Source organism: Micromys minutus, assembly GCF_963924665.1.
Source record: "Micromys minutus genome assembly, chromosome: 4".
Taxonomy (NCBI): Eukaryota; Metazoa; Chordata; class Mammalia; order Rodentia; family Muridae; genus Micromys; species Micromys minutus.
Window position 1 is genome coordinate 55,771,138 of NC_137973.1, and position 25,100 is coordinate 55,796,237.

The following is a 25,100-nucleotide window of genomic DNA, read 5'->3' on the forward strand; positions in this document are numbered from 1 at the left end:
TTGTACTCTATTATTTTATATTATTTTATTGTACGTAATTTGCTGGTACTTGATTTGGATTTCACCAGAAATTAAATATTTAATCAATTCAAAAAAGCTACCAATTCAAATTTTATACAATTGCTTATATATTTATTGTGTGTTATTTCTTTTCTAAAATTTATATGTACAGATACACCTAACCAATATATTGCATTGAGGTTTGGGGAACCTGAATTCTAGAAATGTTAGTCAATAGACATGCTGTAGAATTAGGTTCTGTTCTCTGGGTCACCAACGCTCAGTCCTCTTCTAAGTGAATTTAATAACAACTCAATAATGTTAATAATATAAAATATAAGAAATAGTCATTTATAAGTAAGTCTAACTGAAGAGGAGGCATGCCCAGCTGTGCTATATTGTTCTCCTCTTCAGCAACAACATCTGGAGATCACCTCACTTGACTTGCACTCTCAGATAAAATCCTGAGCAACCTACACATCTTCTGGTATCCTTTGGTTCTAGAGTTGATGTAAATTTTCTGGGATAACTCACTGGGACAAAGAGAACCCTAGTCAGCTAACTGTTTCCCATTGGAGCCCCACAATGAAAAGGCTAGCTTATTTAAAACAGAAAATTAAGTATGAAAATAAAGTTCTAAATGAATACAAGGGACTTAAAAGATTTTAAAATAAGAATTTAATTGTTCAGTTCAAATTAAATGCCATAAATTGAAATGTACTTAACCGCTGTTGAATGACTACAGTAACGAGGAACTCGGATGGCTAGGCCACTAAGACCAAGAGCAGCTTCTGTAGGTAGAACTTCCGGGGCATGCCCAGTTTCCCAGTCACAGGTCATCTGACTCTGGTACAGGGGCATCTTCTGTAGGCTCGGTTGTTATCACGACAGGGATATTCTCAGATACCCATCCCTTTGGAGTTCTATTAAAGCATCGTCTGCCTGAAAGAGGATTGGCAAAGGCCAAGAACCTGGGGTCTGTTAGCAGCAGTAGTTCAAAATCTGGAACCTTGAATTTAACCATTTTTGATGCTTTTTCAAAACCTCCAAATGGAGTGGCAACCCTGTGGGAATCAAAAGAAAGGCAAATAATAATCAATAATCAATTATATTTGACATAGGATGCAAATAATCTCATAACTTTATGAACCTGTTATTATAGCCTTCAACCGATGTTTTTAAAGCATTTTCATCAAACATCCATGTGTCGACAGTAAAATAGACAAATGCCAAATCACTATAAAGCCTCCTATTCTGTGCTTTTGTTTGGACAAATCTGATCCTTGAATCACCACATCCATTCTTGACGTTCTGCTTTTTGTTGTTTGCTGATGCCTGTGGCAGTTCCGCAATGCCTTCCCTTTAACTGTCCCAGCTCACACTGTTCTGTCAAATTCCTGCAGTATGGGTTGTTTCTATTAACCATCTGTACTTGAGGTACAGTAATTTGTATTGTTCATGTCTGGCTTTAAGATTATCATTTCCTTGGGGTCATCTATGAATTCCAAACCCTTTGAAGGCAAGACATGCGTTTTGTATGTGTTTCATCTTCACTTTAAATTTTTTTTCAAAAAGAGGCCATGAGTTTGAAGGAGAGCCAGGAGGGATTTAAGGAAGAGTTTGGAGAGAGGAAAGGGAAGGGATAGATGTTGTAATTAAAACATAATCCCAAAACAAACACAAAATTCAAAATTTCCATATTTATCTCTGAATAAAAATCTAACCTCTGCCATTGTATACAAGATCTCTCATGCATTTCTAGCTCATTTCATGCTAGGCACTTTTTACCCATTCAATGCCAGGCATAGTTCTAAATAAACATTGCAGATAGTATACTTTCAGGTCTCGTGTCGTGAAGGAGGCTAACAAATAAAACATCTAACAGTGATGAGCTATGCAGCAAATTTAAAGAGGGGGATGCTGTGAATAGTCCAGTGTTCGATGACTTTAGTTTGAATCATCAGGAATATTACTCCAGAAAACACACACACACACACACCATTTAAACTACCTTCTGAAGGCTAGAGTTTAGCTATTAGAATTTGGCTAATGCATAACAGCACATCTACTGGAGAGATGAATCAAAGGCAGATAACATTCTGGAAAGTTCAGGGAAAGGAAGAAGACCTATCTTTCTAGACTAGTGATAGAGGCAAGAGAGGCTACAGGCCTATTGTGGGGTACTTTGTCTGGGGAAGAAATATGGAACTCTGAAGTAAAATAAGGCAGGGCACTTAGAACATTGCAGACCTTATAGCCCAGGAGGAAGAGCACCATTAAAATCCACTACATCCTGTTGATTTGGGCTCTCTCATATGCTCTGGAGGACTGAAGGAGCTCGCATTAGCATCCAGAGTGGGAGACCTCCTGTAAGGTCTATGGAAATACCTTCCTATTTTAGTCTAAGCTAGTGGAGGAAAAATTTCCAGTGGAAAGACTTGAAATCCTCTTTTTAAAAAAAACATAATTATATATCTATAATTTCCATAATACTAACTTTTCAGAAATAGGTCTGAGTTAAAATGGTTTTCATATTGTGTGACCTACGTAGTGAATAAACCTGTGTCTTTCAGATCCACAGATTGACACTTTCTTGTTTACTTTCATAGGATTACACTGTAAAGATGTATAACTAGCACTGGGCACATAATATAGTCATGAAGTTGTTAAGTTTTTCTTAAATGCTCGCATTAGAAATTAAAAATCCATCATTTTACCAAATAGCAAATCCATGTGCTATACTTAAAGGCACTTTAATCATAGAATATGTTCTACAGATGAGAAAATTAGTTAAATGTTGACATAAGATCACACAGCAATTTGAAGCAAACCCAGGACATTCCCTGCTCCCAGTTTATTGCCTATGTGTTCCATGGGCTTGAATGTAGCATGGAGTTTGAATACATCCAAAGGAATAAAGAACCAGATGCTAATTATCCTCCGGAGTCCATTTCCCTTTAATCATTGTCACCACTGGGAGTTATCAGCCTGCACCTTACCCTTTGTTTACATCTAATGATTATGCCAAAGAACATGGGGGTACTAAACTGTAGTAGTTCACTTCTTGTAAGGACTTGAGATAGGTGAGCTCTCTCTCCCTCCCTCTCCCTCAGTACCTCTCTCTCCCTGCCTCCTTCCCTCCCTCCCTCCCTCCCTCTCCCTCCCTACCTCTTTCTCCCCTTCTTCCTCCCTCCCCCTCCTTACCTCTTCCTCCCTCCCTCTCTCCCCTCCCTCTTTCCCCCCTCCCTCTCTTCCCCTCCCTCTCTCCCTCTCTCTTCCTCCCTCCCCCTCTTTGCCCCTCCCCTTCTCCCTCCTTCTCCCTGTGTCTTTGCCATTTGTTTTACAAAAATAAAAAAGTTAGATCAGAATAAAGTCTCGGTGTAGAACATGTTGAATAATTTGGTCACTATAAGAGCGAAACAATACAATATGCACTTTACTTGTGAAGTATGTACACATAAGAGTCGAACTAAATTCTTGGTTACATTCCCAAAATCATTAGTAGTTTGAAGAAATTAAATTGTGTTGACCGACAATGGAGAAATTGGGAAATTATTTGAACTTCTCTTTTAAATGGCCAGACTATATATTCTGACTAATATAATGAAGGGCCTTTGTCAGGTTGAAATTATACAGGTAGAAATAATTACTGGGATCACTCTGTCCATGTGAGAATTTTTAAATAATTAAAAAAACCAACAAAATAAAACATACACAAAAGAAGCACACCTGAATCAGAGGCTGCCGACCACAAATATTACTAACGTTATTTGTTTTCTAGTTATTTGCTCCTGGTGTATTTTATGCTGACTTTGTAGTTTATACTCCTGACACATTTACTTAACGAATTCTGATAATTTGCCCATAGCTCCTTTTGAATGTGTGTGAGCAAATATGCCCTCTGTAGATAATAGCAACTTTGTTTTTGTCTGTGTCTGAAAATGTGTATGTAACTCTTAAAATTAACTTTGACCTTGAAAGAATACTTTTGGTGGATGTAGGATTGTAGATTGGGAGTTACATCACGATGTTAGGCGCTCTTTCCTAATTTCCACCATTCAGTTAGGAAATTAACCTGCTTTTACTTCTTTGAAAAAAAATGGTACTCCCAGGATGTTAAGCCTCTTTTCTGTCTTGCTCACTCTTCTTGACTTGCAAGGTGTTTTTGAGGCTTCTGTCAAGTGTGGAAAGGTCTTGGCCATTAATCCTTCCCTGTGACTTCTGTCTAACTCTTCCCCGGGACTCCTGCTCCCACAGACTGGCAGGGCTGCGCATGCGCCCTCTGCTTTCCTTGCTCTCTGGTTTCTTTGCCATTTCCTCTGGAACATTGTCCTATGTCATATCACAGTTCTCTCTCCAGCCGTGTCTAATGTCACTAAGTTCATTTGATAAGCTGAAAGCTTCTCTATTTCTCAATAAAATATATGTACAGAAAAACTTGTTAAAATTCCACAACATATACAATGAACCATCATGGAATAGCTGTACATATTAGGAACTGCTATGGAGTGTTTTATGTATTCCGGCCAAATCTTAAACCCTCTTGCCCCTGGAAGGAGTCGATATTTTGAATTTTATAGTAATATAAACACAAAATTTAAACTAGAGGACATTTTACTAAGCCAGTCTAAAAAGACAAATACTATATGATTTCACTTAACAAGAAATATTTAGAGTAGTATAAATCCCAAAGACCTTAGTTGTCAAAGATGAGGGAATAGGAGAATAAGAATCTTTGTCCAGTATGGATACGGGAGTTTTGGTCCTACAAGAGAACATCTCTCAGAGACAGTGGTGATGATTATATACGTTGTGAGTGTAGTGAACACTACTGGCCACTACCTTGACATGACTGAAAGTCAGGTGTTGGAAGGACGCCCTGCTCTTGCAGGTGACTAGGTTTCCAGCATTTACCTGTGGCATACAACCATTTGTAATTCCAGGTCCAGGGGACCTCATGCCCTCTCCGGACCTCCGAGGGTATCATGTACACCCAATACACGCCCTCTCTCTCTCTCTCTCTCTCTCTCTCTCTCTCTCTCTCTCTCTCTCTCTCTCTCTCTCTCTCTCTCTCTCTCTTTCTCTCTCTCTCTCTCTGTCTCTCTCTCTGTCTCTCTCTCTCTCTCTCTCACACACACACACACACATCCAGACAAAGCACTAATACACATAAAGTAAAAGAAATACGTCTTTTTGTTGTTGTTTTTGTTTTTTTGGTTTCATGGTTTTGAGACAGGGACTTTCTGTGTAGCCCTGGCTGTCTTGAAACTCCTAGAGATCCACCTGCCTCTGCCTCCAGAGTGCTGGGATTAAAGGCATGTGCCCCCAAGCATGGCCCAAGAAATACATCTTTCAAAAAAAAAATGGTTAAAGTTGTCAAATTCATACTATATGTTGCCGTAATTAAAATTTGACAGAAACTTAACCATGGTAGAAATTGTGGAAGGACGGACTATTGTGATGGCAGCATGTGACCTGAGAGGAGACCACTGCTGACGGAAGCCACATTGAGGTTGCCGAAGGCTGGTCTACTGTTTGCCGGCGCTCTCGAGCTGGAAGCTTGGAGCAGACGCCAGGGCTTCTGCGTGGGATACCCCAGTCTGTTCCGCTCCTCCTCAGCTCAAAATCCTCAGCGGTGTTTAGCTTATCTACATTTTATGTTCATGTCTTCATCTCCCCCAGAAGAGTGTCGTTAGAGAATGGGTTAGATTCTTGTTTTTGGATTCTGATCCTCATCCTCAGGGTGATTGACTATCTTCATAGCTTTTCAGTCACTTTAAAAAAATGACTATTGAGCCAGCAAGTTGACTCATTGCTATCATCCCAATGACCTGAGTTCTGTCCCTGGGACTTAATGGGTAGAAGCTCAGAACAGACCTCTCCCTGCAGTTTCTCCTCTGACCTCTGGCTGTGCCCTGTGGCACATGAGCTGCTTTCCCACCACACAAACAAAATGGATAACTAGAAATATATAGATAAATGGTAAAAAAAATGTTTAAAATGCATTATTTCTATGAAGTTCTTCATACAGATCCCAGTTAACTGACTAGTTTACATTTTTAGAGCATTGTTAACAGTGCAAAAATGAGTATGCACCCAGACTTAGCAAATTCCTAGGTTTCTACTTAGATTCTCATAATAAAAGATGGTTTTCTCGGACACTTTGATTCCCTGTTCGGTGTTGGTTTCATGTATCCGCCGAGTCACCCTGGGTAACCGAGTTACCTGTTAAAGCTCCTGTAATCAGGCAGTTCTGCTTTTCCTTCAGGCTTGAAAAGTTTCGGGTACAAAGCCTCTAGGAGCTCCGGGTCACCGCCAATGGCCTGCTCCCAGGGAGACTGGTAGTACTTGGGAACAGCCGTTGTGTTAAATCTTTCAGGAGGAATTTCCTTCAGTGGTCCAGAATATCCTTTGGAAACAGGGCAAAATGAATGAACAGAGTGCCCTTCAGGCACTAAATGCTGACTCACTTCTTGCATTTAGTGTTTCTTGCTGGGGTAAGTTTGTGAAGAACCCTTTCTATGAGTCACCAGAAAGTAGCAAACTAATTATTATTTATTACTTTAATGATTTGCTTTTCCAAATCATGGTATCTTCCCCTGATTTTAATTTACATTTACTTAAGTAAAACTATAATTTTTAAGTGTGCTATTTTGTTATTTTTACATTAGAATCAAAACTAATTACTTTAAATAGGAGTTGAGTACCCGCCGCAGCATTATTGCTCTGGAGTTCTTCATACACACTAATTACCTAGTTAAAAATGTTAAAGTATTAGTAATATTGCAAAAATAAATATATAGGCTCCCGGTGACTGTTGAGAGAGTTAGCCTCTCCCAAGAATGAGCCTCCTATGGTTTTCAATACAAAGTAGACCACCTGAATTCATATACACAGAAATGACGAAAATAATCAGCATGTTGTATTTATGTATTTGTTAATATATGTTTAGATAATATACATACATTATATGTTACATATATGTAATAATAAAGAAAGAGAGGCTATTAATCTGTGAGTAGAGAGGAGCATAGGAGGGGTTGGAGGAAGGGAACGTGGGAGGGATAGAGGGAGGGAAGGAAAGAGGAAGTGGTAAAATTATACTTTAATTGAAAATGTAGAATTAAATAAATAAAATTTTAAAAACTAACCAAATACTTATTCTATCTTAAGGACTGTACTCTTCACCCTTAACTCTCACACTAGATCTAAAAAAACTTGTTTTCCTCATTTCAAAGATTTAAAAGAGTGAAGGCAAAAGAAATTAGTTTTTTATAGCGCACTAGTAAAATGAAAAGGAGGGTGAACCGAACCATGGTGGTGAGTTTAGCCCTTCGCAATCTGAAAGCTTGCTTCTGGCCATAGCTTTCGCTTGAAACTTCGAAAGAAAGGCCAGAATTTTTGTATCTCCTTTAGAACACTGTGCGTTTTAATTGTACTTACTTGTTCTTCGGTGTTATTTTAGGATGTCTGTCTAGAGCTTTTCTCAGTGTGATCAATCAGAATGCTCTAATATATCTAAGCTCAGCAATGACTGACAGTCAACTTAAAAGTAAACATGAAATGTTAAGACTGGGCTCACCTATATTCAAAAATAATCTATTGTCACACTTAGAGGAAAACTCGAGAATCGTGTGTTCATTTTATAGAACCTGGCAGATGTGACTCATTTTGAAGTTAAGTTTTGTAAGTTTTTAAATATTTACTTTGTATATTATTCCTAAGGCAATATTTGAATTTTTGAAGATAAGCAGTTTGCAGGTTGTTTTGAAAAGTTAATTAGTTAATATGTTTTTTAATAAAATATTATTTCTCATGTAATCATGTTTCTAAATAATACATATTAATTGAATAGGATTTGCTTTCAAAACAAACTAAAGAAATATGTTCTTTCGTTTGTGTGTCTTGTTATTGATACTGTTTGTTTCTTCTGATACAGCGTCTAAACAACTCAGACTGGCGTGGGACTCATAAACCTCCCCCCTTAGCTTCCAAAGTGCTAGGATTAAAGTCATGAGCCATTCACACCCGACCAAATATATGCTTTATAGACTTCAGATAAGGGCCTCTCAGAGAACAGAAACCAATAGAAAAATCGAATATTGAAAGCTGTCTTCTGAGCTCCATATACACTCAGCAGAACACACACACACACACACACACCAGATAAATAAATAAAAACTGTAAAAAGAAATAGCATGGGCCATCTGAAATGATATATAACTATTGTAAATATTTTAAGTGATTATTTTAAACTTAAATGTTACATTTAATTTAAACATATGAACAAAATACCATTGAATGAAACTTCAAAGGAGTAGCATTTTTAAACACATAGAGATTTTACTGTTGCATTTGAAGGTGGCTGGTTACCTGGTGCGATGCTCTCTGGATTTGGGGGGCTTCGTGGGTCTGGGGTGTTGGGGGGAGTTGAGGGGGCTTGCTGTGTGCCACCTTCCAGGTTGCTTCCATCAATTCTCCCATTCTGCATGGCAATATTGTGCTGTATTTTTAAAAATAAGTTTAAACTATTAGGCACAGTAAGAGCAAGGTAAGCTTCCATTTGTATATAGAGAAAGTAAACATAATGCTTCCATATTGTCAAGTGGAACCCCAGTAATTTACATATTAATAAAGTTAATCAGTTCAATGAGAATTTGTGTGTATGCTAGTCTGTAGTCCACTGAAGAGGAACAACAATGACAACAACAACAACAACAACATCAAAATTACTTAATACTGTGTGCAAGGCACTATTGCGCTTCCCCTAAGTTTATTTGATTTCTATCCATAACATCACCATGAGAAATATGTTTAATTTAAAAATATTTACCAATATAACAAAACAAAGCATATTGGCCAAGCATTTGACCTAGAGATTTTTTTAAAAAAATAATGTCTTTTATTAATTTTTGAGAATTTTATACAGTGCATTTTGCTTGTACTTATCTCTCTCCCCGAACTCCTCCAAGATCCTTTCCACGTCCAGTAGACTTCACTTTCTCCAATCCCCATTGAGTTCAGTATGTATTGGCCAACTACTCCTGGGTGTGGAGCCTGCCCTGGAGTATGGTTGATCATGTGTCACACTATTGAAGAAAACGGACTTACCTTCTCTCTGTAAGCAATCAAATACCAAGAGCTCTAGCTAGGGTTGGGACCTCATGCCCACCTCTCCTCTTCCGTGTTGGGCTTTTGTCTGTCTTGAGCCTTCTTGAGTTTTGTGTAAACTATCACAATTGCTGTGAGTTCGTAAGTGCATCTGCCTTACTGTGTCTGGAAACTGTTTCCTCAAAGCCATCCACTACCTCTGGCTGTGAGAATCTTTCCACCATCTTGTCAGCAATGGTTCCTGAGCCTTGATGAGAGGGTTGTGATATAGGTGTCCCATGTAGGGCTGAGCACTCTGAAGTCTTTTATTCTCTGCATGTTGGATTCTCTATGGTCACTGCTATCTGCAGTAAGAAGATTCTCCTGTGAGGCCCAAGGAGGGCACTGATGGCTACAGCAACAAGTAATTAGGAAATATTTTAATACAATGTCTTTCAGCAGATTGTAGTAGTAAAATTTCCCCTAGGACTCATGACCTCTGTAACCACACAGTTCTTGGCTCTGTTGATAGTATCATATATAGGTTCCATCTCTTGAAGCCAGTCTTGAATCCAATGAAAAAGTGGTCGATTACTCTCAAAAACTTTCTGCCTCCATTACATCAGTGGGCAAGTCTTGCTAGGTCAGTCATTAATATAATTTACAAGGGTCCCAGCTGACTGTGACTTACGGTAACTTTTCTCCTCAGTTAGCTTGCATGCCACCTTTCAGCATTAGGAAAGGTAGGCAGTAGGAATGAAGCTTCCAATCGACGACCAGCTAGATACCTTCATATTCTATATGACTCAAGTATATCTTCAGCCATAAGATCTTACTGTTCAGTTCTAGAAGGTCACTAATACGCAGTAATGTTTTAATAAAAGTTATGTGACACTCTTTGGCTGATAAATTTATTATATTAGTGTTGTATTTTATGGTTAAGTTTTAGATTCATTAGAATATCAAAAGTCTTCAAATTCTATAACATCTGAACATCTGTTGCATATACCATGCCCATAAACAAAAACGACATGTATTTACCTACATAGATTTAAAGAATGTGATTTTTTTTAAAAAAAGAAAATAAAACTCTAAAAAGAGATAAAAATGTTTTAAGTGAATTTGTTGTAGTCTTGTAATTTAGGATGGCCTCAATGGCAACAGAATAACGCCTTTAAAAGCTTTTGGTTTGTTTCCACGTTCCTGGTTATTGTGAACAGATCAGAGATGAACACAGCTGAGAAAGTGTTCTTTGAGTCAGTCCCTTGGGCATATGATAAGGGGTGGTAAGCTGGGTCATCTGGTCGTTCTAATTTTAGCTTGGTGAGAGTTCTTGACAATGCTGTTCACCGTGGCTGCACTAATTTTCAACCCTACTAACTGTGAATAACTGGCGTGAGAAAATATCTTGTGTATTATATGGATGCATCATCTGTCAAACAAAAAGCCTATAGCCTATGACCTAGGCAAGAAATAGAGGCGGGATATCCAGGAGGAGAAAGAATTCCAGAGATAGAAGGTGGGAGGGTCACGGTGATGTGAGAAAACAGACACGAGTTACCTGAGCACAGGTAACCGGCCACATGGCAGGATGTAAGCTAGAAGAAATGGGCTTTTTAAAGTTATATCTGGTCAGAGAAGAGCCTAGCTATATGGCCAACATATTTGTCAATATATTTGAGTATGAGTTTTATTTCTGGGAGCATGGGTCTGGGAGGAGGAACCAGGGCTTAATTTCTACATCCCCTCTCCCACATCCTCATCAACATATGCTGTCAGTGGTTTTCTTGATCTTAGCCATTCTGACTGAGCTAAGATAAATCTTAAAGTATTTTTATTTGCATTTCTCTGATTTCTAAGAATGTTGAACACTTTTATAGATATAGCTTAGCTATTTTGGTTTGCTCTTCTGAGGACTCTCTACTCAGAACCATAACCCATTTTTTTAAAAACCAGGTTATTTTTTTCTTGACTCTGTTTTGAGTTCTGTGCACATTCTGGGTCTTAATCCTATTTCAGATATACAGCTGGCAAAAGTTCCTTACCGGAGGGTTACTCCCCACTCAGTTGATCAATGTCCACACACAAAATATATTTAGTTGTAAAGAAACATGCCATCATTAGTTTTGAAGTTAACTAATGGAATTACAAAATATTATATTGAACAAGGTGACCCTCAGCTGCCACATACTTCGAACACAAGACTTAGAGGTTTAGAGTTGGATCTGACCTGGAAGTCTCCCTGAGGACAAACTCTCAAAGCTAGAAAGCCCTGTGGCCACAAACAGTACTGCATGTCTCTTCCACACCTAGCCTTCTTTATGTGTACTTATGCTTGCTTTGAATCTAACTGAGCACTTGTTTTTACAAAGCCCTATGTAATGTGATTACCCTATGAATATTTGCTGAATTGTTAGTAAATAAATCACCAAATCCAGCTAATTTTCTTTTGTCATAACCTTCTTAAACCTCATCTTTCTTTACCACTTTAGTCTTCAATGTGTATATCTCCCTTGCTTATTTCTCTTTCAAAACATATTTTATTTTTAATTACATGCACGTGTACCTGTGTATGGGTACGTACATGAGAGTGTGGTTGTCCACACAGGACAGGAGAGGGGGTTGAATACTCTGGAGCTGGAGTTACAGGCGGTTGTAAGCTGTCAGGTGAATGCTGGGAATTAAACTTAGGTCACCTGCAAGAGCATCAGGTGCTCCTGACCGCCGAGTCACCAACCTTCCTCATTTTTGTCATACAGACATCTGCCTTCTGTGCATTTCCCATCATGTACTTCTCTTGTAGTCAGTTGGAACACTGATGCATCTATGTCTGATATGACTCCAACCTTTAGAAATTCTTTATTTCATGCTGAATACTGTTCAAACTCATGCCCAGCCATTACTACCTTGGATTTGCCACTTACATCTCCAAGATCTGATCTCACATACCCCCTGTTCTTTACAGCCTATCATTTTCCGATTGCTGCTTCATCTGCTTGCAGTGAGCTCCCTCTGTTTACTATCAAGCCGAATTCTAAATTCAATTTCCTTCTTTCTAATGTATCATAGCAGAAATGCCACCACATCCGTTTTGTCTCAACACTCCAAATACATCTGCACTATTCGTTTATGACCTCTCTTGTTTTGTCAGACAGATTTTTGTTACCACATTCATGGCATTGTGTGTTCCCGAAGGCTAATAGTCTTTTTAAATATAGTTAAGAAAAAAACCCCATTTTCTGTAGTTATACACAGACTATTTTAGCCAGGCGTAGTGGTGTACATCTTCAATGCCAGCACTCATGAGGCAGACACAAGTGGTTCTCTTGTGAGTTTGAGGCCAGTCTGGTCTACACAGTGAGTTCCAGGCCAGCCAAGACTACACAGAACGACTGTTTCAAAAGAGTCTTAAAGGGCCATTTTTAATAATCACTAAAGCGTTTTACATGCAAGTATAATTTAACATCTTACATTTTGAATTTATCATCTACCTCAAGTATTTTATGGAATTTACCGCATTGATATTTTACCAACTTCAGTTATAAATTAAAAGGCTGCTGAGATAAATGTGGAAGGTTCAAAGCATAATGGATAAAGAATCACCATTTGTTATGTTTCTAGGAGATGTCTATAATATGAATTTCACCTATGGGGACAGGTAATCCTACCCACATTCATTTTAGGAAGCATGACGTCTTCTGAGACTTGGAGTGAACAGGATTATCACCTCTTTGTTAGTCATTAGCAGGAAGGTCCCAAGACTTCTATTATCTTTGTTTAGTGTCCAAACAAAGCCTTGTGATGCTCATGTGTTGACTGATTTGGCATGAGCCTTAAATTATAGTGTTCACCATCTGTGTTTCCTGTCAGAAAGATTGAAAAGACAAGCGAAAACGTGGTTTTTTAATTTAGTGAGGTTAACCATAAAGAAAATGAAACCAGCGTCTTCTTGGCTAAAAACATACTAATTAAAAACAAATATGTAATTTCATGATTTCTGTAGAAATAACAATAAGAATAAGATTTGTTGTAAACCTTATGCCAAATATAAAGAAATTGTTTTTTAAACACAACATAATATATATTAAGATTTCTAATATACATTGTTTAGTCTTATTTAAGAATTGCTTTTAAAAGAATATCAGATGTTTTTATTTTGATGTAAAAGTGAGTGTATTTTGGAGAAAAATGGAATGAGGCATTCTAAAATCATGCCAAACTGAACTGTTCTGTGAGGAAACAAAATGTCTCAGGACATTTGTAAATGTGTGTTTTTCTTTTATTTTCTGAGATTATACTATGGTCACCTCATTTTCCCCTTCTCCCTTCACACCCTCCCATATATCTCTATTTACTCTCTTTAAAACAATGGCTTTTTCTCTCCCTGTTATTACATACATTGTATATACATACACATGTGTTTATATGTATTCTTAAATACCTAAATACAACATGCACAGTCTGTATAATGTATGTTTCCAAAGCTGACCATTTGGTATTAGGTAACCAATTGGTGGATAATTGGCCTGGGAGAATGGCCTTTTATAGTACACTTTCCCCTAGACGTTTTAGAGATTGCAAACAGCCCAATATTCATTAACAGTGACTTATAGACAAGAATTATAATTACCATTAATTCCTCTTACATTTTTATTTTATCTTAAATGTTTGCTTCACCAATTTCTTCTTTCTTTTTTATTTTGCCTTTTATTGAAGACATAAACAACTTTATCAGCCAGGACTTTAAAACTGGTTCCTATAGCAGGCAACCCATTCTTTTGAAGAACTCATGTATTTGTTACTAATATTATTTATTTCATACGCAGTACATGAGACTTGAGTTTGCCAGTGTCCCTTAGAAGTAGATTAAACTCAAAGCTGCATTTACATTTTTATTTTAGTGTGTACCTGTAATCATGAAACACAGGAGAATCAGGAGTTCAAGGCCAACCATGACCACATAACCTGTTGAGGGACAGTCTGGCAAACATGGAACGGTCTCAACACAAAACAAAGCAAAAAAACCTAACCAAACAACCAGAGAAAATAAGCAATGTTACTTAACGGTTGAGATACTGAAATGGATTATTAGGGATTGGACTCATGTTATCATCTATATGAGATGCTAAACATTACACTGAAATAGGGACCATGCAGATGAGTACTTAAATGTCTGTAGCTCAATGGATGTAGAAACTGCATATCAGCTATTTACATTATGATTCATAACAATAGCAAAATTACATAGCAACAAAATAACATTATGGTTGGGGGTCACCACAACATGAGGAACTGTGTTAAAGGGCCGCAGCACTTGGAAGGTTGAGAAGCGCTGCTCTTCAGAGCTGTGGTTATACTGTTAGTGTTTGCAGTGTCTGTGGGTGTCATGCAAGCAGCCATTATTCATTCATGAGAGGCCTCAACTTGCAGCTGATTTTGCAAGGCTTTCCTTAATCCACCTATTTCATATTACTTCATAAAATGTCATCTTTGTTGTCATTCCTTCATGAATGTAATTATGTACCATACCGTTGGGTAAATAGGGATCATTCTAAGATCATACCATACTAGCCACAGATATTTTCTGAGCAGAGGGTATTGTAGATAACAATAGCCTAAAATAACATCAAATATTTACTCATGATTTCAGGTAAAAAATAAACTCATCTTTCACAAATGAAAATATTGTAATTAAGTGTGATTTTTATATGTCTAACTGAATTCACAATTAAAGCTAGAATCAAGCCTTGATTATTGTTTGGTTGTCTATAGTTCTGGGGTTTGACAAAGTCAGGCAAGGACTCAACCAGTGCATTCAATCCCCAACTTTCCAAAACTTAATTTAAGCCTGGCAGAGTGGTACAGGCCTTTAATCCCAGTCTTTGGGTAGAAGAGATTAGCAGATCTCTGTGAGTTCAAGATCAGCCTGGTCTACAAAAAGAGTTTTAGGCCAGCCAGGGCTACATAGAAACACCCTATCTTAATTTTTTTTCATTCAACTGTTAGTAAATATAACAAGGAAATATACAAGTAATAAAAATAAACAAACTCATTTACCTTAGCTGGTTATCTGTCTTTTATTAGCTAACTTCCATCTAATGTTTGATAGTTTGAGACAAGGTCTCACTGCAGTCTTGGCTGACCTTGAACTTGTGAGTGATCCTTCTACCTCTGCCTTCAGAATGCTGGGATTAGAATGCACCACCATGCCCAGCTATAAAATATAACTGAAAATGCTAAGGTTTTAATGTTTATTGTCCTGAAGAGTTAGGTGTATGCTGGCTTAACCATCACTGTACAAAAGAAATACTTTGAAGCAAGACTGACAAAGTTGGCCATTCTCGGCGTTTGCCAGGCCAGGAAGTACCCAGCAAACACAACTCATGCTTTGTGGACCTCTGTGTGCTTTGGGAGTGTTTTTACCACAGACATTTAGCTGTAGGTGATAAGACTTAAAAACATTTGGTACCACTTTTCCCTTCTCATTCCCATCCTCCTAGCAGAACAGGCCCCATCCTCAGTGCCAAATCTATAGCTCACAATGTCCTACTGAACAAAAAAGCACTCTTCTGCCATACATAACACTTCCTTTATGTAGGCACTTTAACTATTTGTCATCCTGACTAAGAGGGTCTAATAGAAACTAAAAGGAAATATGCAGATCGACTGGTTTGGGAGCCTGGTTACAGGTTTCAACTTAGGAATGCTGACGATTCACGTCGGTACTCACGTCCGGTTGTACCCACATTTATTTGTGCTCTAGATTCATACTGGAAATTTTCAAAGGTGTATTTGTCTGATCTTCTTTGACGCATCTTAAACAGTCTGGCACCACGATTACTGAAATGGGACAGTTCTTCTATCATGATGTCTCTGGGGACACTGACTTTTTTGCCCAGGTCCATGCCGTCGACATCTGTAAGACAACATTCATGTTCGTGAGAATCCAGAGGAAAGCACTTTCACACACTTGGCTCGGTTACATCATTTGTTACAGTCAGTTATTTCCTGCCATGCGTTACAGTAAGTTATGTGCTTTAGTCAGCTCTCCTTGGAGGTGGGGGGGTGGTGTGAGGATGCCATTTTGACCCTGCACAATCACAGACGTTGCTAAACCTCCATGTCCTTGTTGCTAACATTCAACGAGTAATAATGAGAGTGATAACTATTGCAACACTATAATAACTATTGGTATTAAATTGTATTTAAATAAAATACTTCATGTAGGCGCATCAGCAGGCTATTGGGCATACAGAAAGAATCAATAAAAGTCAGCTGCAATTACTCTCAGTACTGTTTAGGCTTTTCCGTTACTGACTATTCAAACAGAACCGCTTCACGTTTACATTAATGTGCTTTGCTTTTCCTCCTCACACTTGTGAGCATCTCTTTGAGTCTTGACTATTACTGAGGTACATGCTCTCTCCAACTCCACTGTCTAGTCTCCGATGTATACTGTTCTTTCTGTAGCCAGCACCAAGCAACCTGTATAAGGGGAGGGGGGATTGGAGTGGGTATCTTTTCCAACCAGCTCAAAGGCCATGTCTGTGAATCTCTGCACTAAAATCATATATAATGTATAAATCGATGTACTGATGCTTCCACTGTATCTCTGAAGCACCGAGTCATTCTTTTATCATGATCATAGTGATGACAATGATGATGATGATGATGATGATGATGATGATGATGATGATGATGATAATGATAATAATAATAATAATAATAATAATATATTTTGCATTTTCTTTTGGTTTTAGTTTTTATGTGTCTTATATTATAATTATAGAAAAATGTTTGTAATGAGTGTTGTTTTTAGCTGAGAGTGTGTGTGCATGCCCATAAGGCCAGAGGCTAGAAGTGGATACAGGACAATTGTGAGTTCATGGCCAGCTTGAGTTACAGAGTGACTTGTGTATCAATGTGTGTTACATACTGTTACTCTGTCTTGAAACAAACATTCAAAAAAACCTCAAGACAAAAGGTCCTTATTCTCTATTTCTAATACTAAAGAGCTTTCCCAGAAACCAAGAGAAAGAAAATTCTTCTACTTTCTTGATTGGATTTTATTTTCAGGTCTGTTTGTAGCCCACCTCAGCTTCCCACCAACTACTCCTGCACCAGCCTTCTCAAGCTCTGACCTTGTAGGCATATTTCACCACGCCCAGCACCTCAAGTGCTTTTAGAATCGGGAATGTCTTTCTGTAGAACACACAGAATCTCTTTGCCACTGAAAAGTTGTGTTAAGTACACAGGGAAGAAAACCGATTGTTAGGCAAACGTGTGTTTTTACCGAATAAGACAGAAGCCATAGATGATGTGACAAATTAGCTGTGATGATTAAGCTTTGAGGCGTGTGTCCTGGAACACGACAGACCACGTTAGAATAACGTAGAACAGGACAAAGCCATGGGAGTCAGTGCAGGGGTTATGCCCTGGCTTTCTGTACAGGCCTACGGATGAGGGCTCACAGGTCACCTCTGATCTTTTCAGATATGTAAACACTAAATTCCCTTTACTGTTTACCCAGTACTGTCTGCTGTTTTTACCCGAGCATGTGCCAACTCATATAGCTATTTTCTCTACACGTTCTTGCTAAGAGAAGAACAACATTTGTGCTAAACATAGAATCGCAGCCAAGGGCGAGGGAAGCTGACCTAGAAAGCCCATGATGAGGTCTATGATAAATAAGGTGTGGGGAAGGTATTTAGAGAAAGATTTTTCCCTTAACTATAGGTTCATTGGGCTCACGAGAAATGATTACTACTTTTTAACAACTCCTACAAGCTGCCACAAGGGAAAAAATGTGCACCCACAGCTACCAAAACTTATCAGTTCTTAATGGTAGGGAATACAAAGAAATTATCAGCAGTTACAGCTCAGTGCTGGGTATGAATTTATGACACAAGAACACTGAAACAAGAAACAAACAAACAAAAAAAAATAAAGAAAATATGTCACCAAGTCAACTCATTTGTTACATTCCAATCTGTATGGTCCCAATGCTAAACTTTCCCCTCCCCCCTCCACAGTGCTTCTGAGTGACTGAATATCTAGATGTTTAAGCTCAGAAGCATTGGGTAAGAAACAAAGTGATGTGCTATGTGCTAGGACATGCACTGGCTCACAGGCCAGACCGACACATTTTCAGAAATTCTGCAAGTCAGGAGTTACTCAGCAAACATAGCATTATTAAAATTAAGTGACTAGACAGGTGTAACGGTACACAACTTCAATCCCGGCACTTTGGAAGGGAAGGCAAAGGATCAAGGATTCAAGGTCAACCTAAGGTCAAACAGTTTGAACTGCCTAAAAACTGTATGCACACACACACACAAGCACATGCACACATTCACCCATGCATATACATGCTCAAATACACATACTCAATGTGTACACATGCAGATAAACATACACGTTATATAGGATTATGCATATAGGTAACTGGCAGAGCCCCTGCTTAGCTTAGCCTATGTGAAACCGTGTTCCACTCCTAGCAATGAAGGGAAGAACTTCTGGCTGAGCATAGTGGCCCTCAGCAGACAGAGGCAGAGGATTACAAGTAGAAGGCCAGCCTGAGCTACAACATTGAGATCACAGTTAAAAAACAAAACGTTCTATAAATGTAATAGACAATTCATAGTAAAAAGAGCAATAACTGTTCAAGTGATTGATCCGTTTGCTGTTATCTCTATGGTCTTGAAGTTATGCCTATCCATTGTAGCTACACGAGAAAATGTGAAAATACTATAGTGCTTGCTTTGCCATTGCTTTATGGGGACATATGTGACATTGTACTGTTGCTCCTTTCTCCCCACACTTCGTTAGAGCCGAGATGACGTTATCAACCACAGCATCACATTCATCAATGTGTCAGGAATACATCAAGACAACATCCTTTGCATGAGCAAGCAACAAAAGACCAGCTGAATCTTCAAGGTTTCCTTCCTCTCCCCTTTAAGTCTACACATAGGCAAAAGTTTCAGAACTGAGTGTGAGCTGAGAATGCAAGGAATGGTCACCCTCATTGCTAAAAACTCAGCCAACAGTGCTGCCTACTCCTCTGCACACGGACTCCAAGTTCAGGTGTCCCCTGCCATCAGCACCGGGTTCTAATGGAGTTTCGGTGCCCGGTAAGTGATACACGCTCTCACGCTCAGGACTTACAAGGCTGCCTCTGAGGCATTAGCTCATCCATTGGAAATAAAATTGCTAGGCATACTTTCCCACAGCTGTCATTTACAGAACTGCAGTTGGATCCAGGAATTAAATCCACTTACAAACAATTGTAGTAGGACCAAAGATCTAAACTTGCTTCCCTGCAACTACCAGGCAAATGCAATATTAACAGAACAGATAAACCATGGGAGGGATCCAGCTAGAGCTTGTTGACTTAGGGTGGTCTTACTGACTCAAAGAGATGCTTTTCTGCACTTGCAAAGGACTCCATCTACAAATTATGGTTCATAAAATCTCTGTTTTTATATACTGTAAGCCATATATTACCTATAACATATATAGTCCGGCATGTGATCTTGAAGGATGCTTGGAAAATCTCTAATTAATAAATTAATAAAACTTGAACTGAGAATGTTTTCTAAATGAAGATGTGTTTGAGGTCTATATGATATAAATACATATTGTGTTCCTATTTCACATATCTTTTCATCAATTTTAGGGCATTTTGTTGCTATGATTAGGTTTATGTTTGTTTTTGAGTCGGGGCTCCACAGTACAGATCTGGCTAGCCTAGAACTTACAGGTAGACACAGTTGACCTTGAACTCACAGGGATTCGCAGGCCTCTGCCTCCTAGTGCTGGAATTAAAGATGTGTACCACCACCCATGCCCTTAAATGTAAGTGTTAATAGTACTTGCACAGCTTTCCATTGGTGTGTGACTAGCTGTAAAGATCTAGAAATATTTTGGAAATTCTATTATCAATGTTCCCAGTTGCCCAACAGAATCATCCAGCGCTGCCTGTGGTGTGTAGAAGGGTCTGTCACCATGGAAAGGTTCTATAGAAACCCAAGGTGATTAGTGTGAAACAGAGTTCAATGTCGTTCTCTTAAAGACCCCAGAAAGGCTGGGTGCTTAGAAATTTCAACTCCCCGATAGGTGACTACACTCTAGTTTTCAAAAGAGAGCACACTCTATTTCTTTTTCTTGAGATTATAATAGTGAAAGTGTGAAAAGTTAAAGAAATAGCAAAAACCTACACACTGAATTGTTCTCACCACCCCAATCTTTGACATGTATTAGGTCATTTTGGTATTATCATTTTCATACTGAAGTTTTGGTTGATGGGAAAAATAAAAAATCAATCCTCTTATAAATCTTCCATTTGAAATTCTAGCCCTTGTGCTCTAGTTTTCTAGAGTCCTTGCAATTTCCATCAATAGTACCAATTTTGTTGCTGTTGTTACTGACAGAGAAACGGACACAGCCACTCCAGCCTTCAGGCAGCTCAGTGATGGAAAGATGGAATTCTGGAAGTCCGTGCACCGGGTGAGGCCAAATCCATCCAGGTCTCTACTCAGAACCAGGGCCTTCTGATTTCAGAGCAGAGAGCTAAACCTTTTCCCCGAAATTACAAAAGTAACCTTCCCGATTCTCTTCAGCCAGAGAAAGCTGTTCACCAATTATAAGGAGGAAGACAATAATCTGAAAGGTACAGGGCAACAAAGCTTTCTGCACTGCAGGAGGAAAAGCTGCCTGGTGGTGGGTGACACATCTTGGTCCCCTCTTCTATTGTGCAGCTCTTATTCTGAGCCACTGGTGACACTCATGTTCACAGTTAAGGGACATCTCATTCCCAGTGGTTGTGTTATTTTGTGTTAACTCTCAATTCCGTTCCCAACCACATCATAGAGTGCTTGTTCTTAATCCATTGTGATGGCTCCATCTCTTCCTTTGTCCCCCATCCCTAGCCTCTTATTCCTATCCCTCTGTGTTTAGTCCTCAAGTCTGAAACGTGTTGTGGAGTGAACAAGGATCACAGGTCGTGCTGGGAACCTGTACAGATTCAAGGTAAACCTCCCAGGGCGTATGGGTCAAGGACTATTATGGACTGTCTTTTCCTGCCCCCGCAACTAATCCGTGTATAAATGAAAGCAACGTATTCCTTCAATCTTGCTTCATAGCACTTTTTAGATGCTTGCAACTGTGGCTGACATGCTGTCATATGAAACACAGAGGGTTTTTTTTTTTTTTTTTTTTTTTTTTGTTACAACAGTAACACAAGACCACTTTCCCATCTATTCCTGTAGTACCAGTACAATAATTGTGCCTTTCAGTGATGAGGTCAATCTCAATAGACAGCCTGGGTTATAGGAAATACTTTTTTTTAAACATTTATCTCTTTATTAACTCTCTCTCTCTCTCTCTCTCTCTCTGTCTGTCTGTCTGTCTCTCTGTCTCTGTCTGTCTCTCTCTCTCTCTCAGTGTGTGCGTGTGTACTTCTGGGAGTTTGTTCTTGCCGTCCACAATGTGGATTCCAGGGATTAAAGTCAGGTCTCCAGGCTTGGCCCCCAGAGCCATCTGGCAGGTGATATATTCACTTCTGGTAAATAATGTTACATCAAATTTCCATGGGTCCACAATGAGCAATCACGTGTGTAAACTAGGGTTTTAAAAAACTCATTCTATACCGTTAACACTGTGGTCTATATGGATAGAAGTTTAAAGTGATTATTTCAGTTTGTCCTTCTGATAATAAGTGTGAAATTTTCCCTCTTTTTTCCCCTACTCATCTCTAACTCTCCCCAGCTGTGGTCTCAGCCCCACAGGAACTGTGGCAAATGTCCACTTCACGAAGGGCACCTGGCTAATTCAGTATTTCAGGTGAGATGTCTGTGGAGTGTGGTAATATGAGTGTGTGAGTTATAAGCCTTAACGCTGTTCTTAGGAGTAAAAAGACTACTTAGTGCTAACATAAAGATTAGAACTTACATATTATATCAAACTATCCAGGCGTTTTATAGCTGCAAGATGTTATAAATATAGAGACTCATTTCCACCACTAATATTTCTCTGAAGTCCACATCGGAGTCCTACATCCCTAGAAAAGGTGGCACTTCCCTACTGCAAAGGGTGGCACTCCCCTGCTGCAAGGCTTCCTATTCCTTCCAGCTCACAAATAGTTAAGTGCCATGCAAGACTCCAGCAGAAATAAGAGAAAGAGAGCAAACATTTTTCTTGCTTCATAACACACTATAGTTGTGTTTTCTTGGATGAGCCTGATTACCCGGCCTGTCTACAATATTCAGCATCAGAAGATCTGGGGCTCCTCCTACCTGGCCTGAAGCTCATCCAGTGTTGGAGCGGAAGACTTCACATGACCAAGGCTTCCTGATGGGGAGATTGCAGTGTTCTCCACTGATATATATATATATATATATATATATATATATATATATATATATATATATATATATATATATATATATATATAATAGCATTTTACACTTTCTAAACATAAGGCTTTCAGTGGTTATATTTATAACAATTAAAGAGATAATTTTACTCTCAAGGGAAATGCAGAGTAGAATCTAACAGTTAATTTAGAGTGAGCGTATATTAAATGCATTCATTTACTTATGATTATGATATAATTACATGGGATCATATGTGTTCAGGGTGGTATAGCCTAAGACATAATTGTAATGTTAATGATGTAATTGGAAAGTGACTTATCCAAACCCTAGTTTTACAGTAAACACTTTGTCTCAAACTTAACTTATTATCAATTTTTTTGCCACATTTTGACTAAGAAAGTCATTAAAAAATTTCAAGTAAATCACCCAAAGTAGGATACACAAAGATGCTTTTAAATTAAAAAAAAAAAAAAAGAAGAAGAAAAGCATGAAGTTCAAAACTTTGGACTGACACAATCTAGTAGCTAGGGCAGACTTATTCTCATTTTATTCTAAATGAGTTTGTCATGAAAGTAAAGCTCGAGAAACAAGCTGAAGCTGGCACAATGATTCACGAGCAGAGAGATCACAGCTGAGCGGTACCCTTTCAACATGACTGTGGTATGTGGCTGGTATGTAAGACACTTTGATTGGTAGAACAGCTTGCTTTATGGAAAAGATGATGTGAAACACTACACCCATCCTGGTTTCCAGATGCCTCACAAGGTCTCATGCCTCTAGATGTGAATATTTTCATGGTGGCAAGGTTCCATTTGCTGCCAGCAGAACAAATGACAGATGAGGGGACACCCTACAGACCCCACAGACAGATCAGCCCTAAAACGGGTCTGGATGTTAAACTAAACATCAACAGTATGCTGATCTTTATTCATGAGCAAAATGAACTGCCTTCTTAACAAGCAAAATGTAAGGTCTACCAGAACTATTTACTAGGATTTTAAAATAATAAAAATATTATTTATTATTGGAGTAATATCTTGCATCTGTCAAATATTAAAATTAAGTTGTTTTAACATTAAAAAACCTTATTTTTTTTCAGAAAGAATTAATAGAAGTTGCCTTTGCATGCAATATATGTTAGTAAATCAATTACTAATTGAGAATGCTGGTGTCAGGGTTAAACAATGAACATGGATTTCTATGCAATCAATTGTTTTGAAAAAAATGAAAAGGCTGGTAGAACATACTTTGAATGTCTTAAGTAATACAAAGTAAAAGTAATTGAGATAGAACAAAAAAAAAAGTAGAGCTGTATGGCTGTTATGTATAAGCAAACAAAAGTAATAAGCATCGTGTTCGCTGGTCATGTGAGAGGCAAGCCCAGGGAGTGAGCGCCAGCTGTCAGCCTGCTCCATCCCTCCGGCAGCAGTTGTTCATCTGAAAATAGCTTTCAAATGAGAAAGGAGGGCTGCGAAAGGATGCATTGCTATAGGCTTTCTACAGCACCCTCCGTGAGTTTCACGTTTCGTATGGTAGACAGGAGGGACTTCAGGAAGCCAACTATAGAATATTAACATCAGAAAGGACCTATGCCATGCTACATTAAGACGACGAAGAACTTTTAGTGATACCATGTCCATGGATTTCCTTTGTGATGGCTGATGCTTGCTGCCTCCTTTGCTTCACCATGGCACTATGTGATAGCATGCTTTTTATGTTCCCTGTTGAAAGTAAAGGGACACGGTTGAGACAGGGTGAAGGAGTCCTTATAAATCATCCTTTCTGAAAGAGAGCATCTCCCTTCTTCGGTAAGAATTTGCTATTGCGTTTTACTGAAAGGCCAACTTATACTGCTTGTCTGTCTACAATGCACATGTCCACCAGCAGCATGACCCAGTGCAAAGGGTGACAGTCTCCGGCCCAGCCTTTCAGTACATTGACCACTATACATTGAGGAACAATGAGAGAGCCAGCCTCCTCGCTCTCCCCTTTCTTCCCTACACATTATTTTTCATCTGCCAGTGCTTCTTTTCTGGCTGTCATCCCACGAGCATCAGGGGACATCTCCAGCAAACTCTTAAGAGTGAGGAAGAGGCCAGACTCAGCCAGGCTATTTGGTACATTTTAAGTCGGCATTGAGAGAGACCCTTTCAAGCAAAAGGTTACCATCCTTCTATGAGTCACATAACTCTGAACCTCTGGGGACAACTGACTAATACGACATTTTAGGAAACAGTATACTCACCTTGCTGTCAGGCTGCACTTTTCAGCAGGGGTGAACCCCGATTGTGGAGGAAGGCGCCGAAGGTGGACTATGAAGGCAGTTGCACCTGATGGGTTTTATCCTTGAACCTGGAACAGCATGGTCCCTAGATCTGACTCAAACAGGGGACTGAGCCTTTCTGAAGAGACTGGCATCCAGCTGACATCAACTGACTATATATAGCACCAAATACTTTAGCTACTCATATCTTCCTGGCGAAAGGGAGGGACAGGGAGAGATTAGGTTCTCTCTATTGTATTTCTGGCCTCTGAGATAGTTGAATGAAATATTCATTCATTGGGCCCAAAGAATGTTTTTACAGAACACTTTCTGTTGGAAAATACACAGCCAAAATAGATTTTAAAATGTTT

The 25,100-nt window shown here is 38.8% G+C and overlaps 1 protein-coding gene across 2 annotated transcripts; it reads right to left on the reverse strand.

The window, feature by feature from the left end:
• Positions 1-655: 655 nt before the first annotated feature.
• Positions 656-24,863, reverse strand: MYOZ2 (myozenin 2). 2 transcript variants are annotated; one of them, XM_080915759.1, is made up of 6 exons: positions 24,712-24,863; positions 24,098-24,187; positions 15,837-16,006; positions 8,374-8,503; positions 6,226-6,409; positions 656-1,064 (listed from the first exon to the last, which is right to left on the reverse strand). In XM_080915759.1, exons 2-6 carry the CDS (start codon positions 24,171-24,173, stop codon positions 830-832), a joined length of 795 nt encoding a protein of 264 aa, XP_080771885.1. In that variant the 5' UTR covers positions 24,174-24,187; positions 24,712-24,863; the 3' UTR covers positions 656-829. The 2 variants fall into 2 exon arrangements, with proteins under 2 accessions (XP_080771885.1, XP_080771886.1); XM_080915760.1 differs by lacking the exon at positions 24,098-24,187.
• Between the last annotated feature and the right edge of the window lie 237 nt (positions 24,864-25,100).

Excerpts from the sequence above, each read along its gene's own strand:
- MYOZ2 (XM_080915759.1), bottom strand. The coding sequence starts at position 24,173 with ATGCTATCACATAGTGCCATGGTGAAGCAAAGGAGGCAGCAAGCATCA. Across the intron at positions 6,410-8,373 it reads TCCAGAGAGCATCGCACCAG|GATATTCTGGACCACTGAAG; the intron begins GTAACCAGCCAC and ends CTGTTTCCAAAG. Across the intron at positions 1,065-6,225 it reads GATTACAGGAGCTTTAACAG|GGTTGCCACTCCATTTGGAG; the intron begins GTAACTCGGTTA and ends TGATTCCCACAG.